The 4,831-nt window shown below is 20.3% G+C and overlaps 1 protein-coding gene across 1 annotated transcript; it reads right to left on the reverse strand.

The window, feature by feature from the left end:
* Positions 1–4,686, reverse strand: PRSY57_1449800 (hypothetical protein; the record flags this gene model as incomplete). The annotated part of the gene is made up of 3 exons (XM_020115345.1): positions 1–38; positions 218–279; positions 417–4,686. Coding segments are annotated over 3 exons (4,370 nt in total), but the record flags the coding sequence as incomplete, so codon positions are not given.
* Between the last annotated feature and the right edge of the window lie 145 nt (positions 4,687–4,831).

Genomic DNA, 4,831 nt, shown 5'->3' on the forward strand with positions numbered 1-4,831 from the left:
TTTTAGAAAAAAATAAAAAATATCTTTCATGTGCTCCACTACAAAAAAAAAATTATAATTAAAATATATATATATATATATATATATATATTATATACCAATGTTTACACAAATATTTGTTTAAATCATATAATATTAGATAAATAATTTTTATTTAATATTAGAAATGTATAATTTTATGAATTTTTTTATATATTTTTTTTAATTTATATCTTACTTCCATATATTTTGTAAAATTTCCAATCTTTTATTTTCAATATTTTTATGAAATAGGGGTGTCTAAAAAAAGAAAAAAAATATAAAATATAAAATAATTGTTAATTAATTATAAAACTTATTATACGTACATATTAAAAATATATATATATATATATATATATATATATATATATATATATTTAAATATTTAATTTTACCCGTATGAGGTTTAGAAAAAGGATAGAAAAGATAGGGTTGTAAAATGAGAGATAATAAAAAAGCTTTATAAAATATTGAATGGCATTATTATGAAATAATTTATTTGTTAAAATACTTTTTGAATTATTGATATGAATTAAAGTGTGTGCATATAAATAAAATTTCCAAAAATTTTTTATTGTTACATTTTTGAAATCATGAAAATAATAATTTAATTCTTTTAAAATAATATTTTGTAGAAAAGGATAGAATTTGATTGTACTGATATATAATATTCTATTTAATATCATATGGTATAAATATTCATATAAATACATATATTTTATATAAATATGTATCAATCTTTTTTTTTTTAAAATATTAAAAATGAAAAAGGAACTTTTCAAAATATAAGGAAAATATTTCTTAACAAGATTATTACAATTATATAATTTTTCGTTCATTTCTTTTGGCATATAAAAAATTGAATTTTCATCAAAAGAAGTATGTATATTTTTATCTTTATCCCAAAAAGAAATATTATTTTGTTTTTGCATATTTTTTTTCTTACAACAATTATTCAAATATATATATATTGAACATATATTATTATTTATTAAAAATTTATTATCACTAATTTCTTTACTCATATTATATATAGTATTTATCAATTTTCTTCCTAATTTTTCAAAAAGATATTTATTATTTAAACTATGCACATTTCCATTATCTATATTTTTTATACTCTCTTCTTTCTGTTCATTAAACATTTTTTCCTTATCAAATTCTAGGTTGACATTTTCATAAATTTGAAACGATGCTCTAATATCATTTTGATTAATGGCATCTTTATTATTTATGTCCATATTATCTTTAACATTATTACTATCAATATTATTATTATTATTATTATTATTATTAATATTATTATTATTAATATTATCACTTTTATAATTATTACTATTATTGTTATTTATTTTTGGCTGCTGTTTATTATTATTACTATTATACTTATTACTATTAATGTCACTATCATAACCACTGTCTACATGGTTATTATCACTATATTCTAAATCTTCGGCTGATATTTGAATGTCCCTTATATTATTGTTATCTAAGCAGATTTCATTTGGTAAGTAATTTTTCCCTTCTTCCACATTAATCATTTCAGTTGAATACCTATTATGAAAATTGTCTCTCATATTATTATTATTATTATCACTCTGTACATTTTTGGTTTTTTTTTTTTTCTCAAGGTAAAAAAATTCTTCAATAATAGAAAGAAAATTTTTTACTTTTATATAATCAAGTTGTGGTATATTTAACAAAGCAGATAATAACAATACACTATTTTTTTCTTTTATTGATTTTAATTCTTCTATATTATCTTCTTTAAAAAAGTCAAAAAATGAAAAAAATTCATTTGGAATATCATTTGATATTACTATATATCTTAGTATATTTATTATCGGAATTTTCAAATAACTATCCTTACAAAAATTAAAAAATAATTTGTATTTATCATTTTTTATATCATGAATATTATTATAATTATTATTATTATTATTATCATTATTATTGTTCCTGTTTTGGTCATTTCCCATACATTCTTCCTTTAAATTTTTTTTATAATATATTTCCTTATTCATATTTTTTCCTTTTTTTTTTTTTTTTATTTTTTCATATAATTCCTTGTTATATATATATTGTTCTTTTTCTTCATGCGAATCATTTTCATGTTCATTTATACCTTTATGCTTTTGATTTTTCCATGTGTCCTCGTTCTCTTGAGTTTCATAATAATTATTTCTTTCATTATAATCATTATAAATTGGATGATGTGGATAAACCTTAGGAAATACATGACCATATTTTTTATTATTACCACCATTACTTATTTTTTTAGGGTGTTCTTTATTATATTCATGATATATATTATTATAGTCATCATCATCATTATAAGTATCATTATAAGTATTATTGTAAGCACCATTATAATCATCGTCGTCATTTTCTTCGTCGTCTTCTTCATCGTCGTCACTTTCTTCGTCATCTTCCTCTTCATCTTCTTCGTCATCTTCCTCTTCATCTTCTTCGTCATCTTCCTCTTCATCTTCCTCTTCATCTTCCTCTTCATCTTCTTCTTCATCTTCCTCTTCATCTTCCTCTTCATCATCATTTTTATTTTCATCACATTCATCCTTTCTATCAGGTTCCTCCTTCTCCTCAAAAAATTTCATACCATCATCATAATTTTGATAATATTGACCATTTTCATAAAATTCATATATATGTAAATGTTGAACATCTTTTTCATCTTGGCAATTATTCAAATGTTTATCTCTTACAATTTCATCCTTATCAGCATATTCATTTTGCTCCTCCTCGTGTATTTCATTGATATCATTTTGTAGCTTTACTTCCTGATGAACATTTTCTTTATTTTCATAATAATCTTTTTCTTCCTCAGTGTGTATTATCTCATTATAAACATGTGCATTTATATCTGAATCCACTTCCCCCTTAGTTATATGTCTGTCATTCTGATCTTTTTTTATATCTTTCTTTTTTTTACCGATGGATTCACTTTTATCGATAGCATATTTAATTAATGAGAAGAAGTTATTGTAAATACCGAAATAAAATAATGATATCCAAAAGTGTACATTACATTTTTGTGTTATCATATCAAAATTATTTTTATGAAAATTGAAACATATTCCTTCAATAATAGAAAATTTTAATTGTATATTATTGAGTAATAAAGAATATTCATATAGATCATCGATATTTGTAATTTTAAAATTATATTGCATTTTTTTTATTATTTCTTTTGTTTTAAATTCATCTATAAAATTTACTATTCCATCTTTAATAATATTATTAATAAATTCCATAAAATAAAAATATCTGTCTATCTTTATCATTTCGTTATCAGCAACATTATATTTCTCTTTATATTGTATGCACAAAAGTAGGCGTAATTTACTATAGAACATATTATCAAAGGGTAAGCAGTTTTTTTTATCATAATATGTATTGTTATTGGTTTTAATTTTACGTGTTTTTTGAAATTCCTCTTTTGTATCTGTAATATTGTTATTGCATATATTACTATGACTTATGTTATTATTATTATTATTATTATTCATATTTTTTTTTGTAATATTTTCAAGGTGGTCCTCTTCTACATTCTCCTTACCTTTAACAAGGGAATCCTTTGTTTTCTCTTCAATTTTATTTCTTTCCATATATACTATATTTTCCAACTCATTATTTTCATCCTTATCATTCATGTTATATTTTATTTTTTTAACGCTATTGTCATCCCTATTTTGATATAAAATTCTCTTGCATATTTTGTCCTCTTTATGAATATACTGTGGATTTTTAATAAGACGCATAGGATCGGTCTCCCTTTCCATTTTATTTAATAATATCTTTTCATGGTTTATTATATTTATATCTTTTCCATATTTTTCATTTTTTCTTTTCTTTAAATATTTAAATGAAGTACTATTGTGATAATATTCGTGAAGTCGTAAATAATATGGAGTATTTTCTTTACTATATATCTTTTCTTTCTGATCATCACTTTCTTTATTATTATTATTATTATTATTATTATTCATGATATTATCAAAACATGATTGTAATTTGATAAGTTTTTGTTGTAGATCTTGATTTTCTAATATATTGTTAAAATTTAAATTTAACTTTAAATAGTTTTTATTTGGTTCTTTATTTTTTTTATCATTTATAATTATATTATTATATATATCAATATTTTTCGAAATTTTGTTAATATTATTAGTTTGATTTGTCATGGTAATATTATGATGTTCATCATATTTAAGATTATCATTATAATGATTAGATGAAAGGTATTCATTATGATTTAATATTGTATTTACAGATTTCAATCTTATAATATGTATACATAAATTATATAAGTAATATTTTTCTGTACCATCTCCAATAAAATCTATAATTTTATTTATTAAATTATTTATGTATTCATGATTATCATTTAATTTCATATGAATAATAATTTCTTCAACCAACTGTTCAATTTCTTCATAAAATTTTTGGGCCCACATTACCCAAATTTTCCTTTTTACATTTAGACATGTTATCTCGTAAAAGTATTGAGCAGCGGGTGTATCCTCTACTAATATATTTAATATCTTTACAGGTATTACATTTATCTTTTCTAATAAAACAGAAAATAACGGTTGGATTTCCCTAACTTGGAACATGGGAGTCATTTTACTAGCCAATCTTATTAAGCTATAAAATAAAAGAACAAAATGGAAATGAATCCAAAGGAAAAAAAAAAAAAAAAAAAAAAAATGAATGAATAAATAAATAAATAAATAAAAAAATACATAAATAAATATGAATTGATACACGGATTTTATATTTATATTTTTTT

Source organism: Plasmodium reichenowi, chromosome 14 (assembly GCF_001601855.1).
Source record: "Plasmodium reichenowi strain SY57 chromosome 14, whole genome shotgun sequence".
Lineage (NCBI taxonomy): Eukaryota > Apicomplexa > Aconoidasida > Haemosporida > Plasmodiidae > Plasmodium > Plasmodium reichenowi.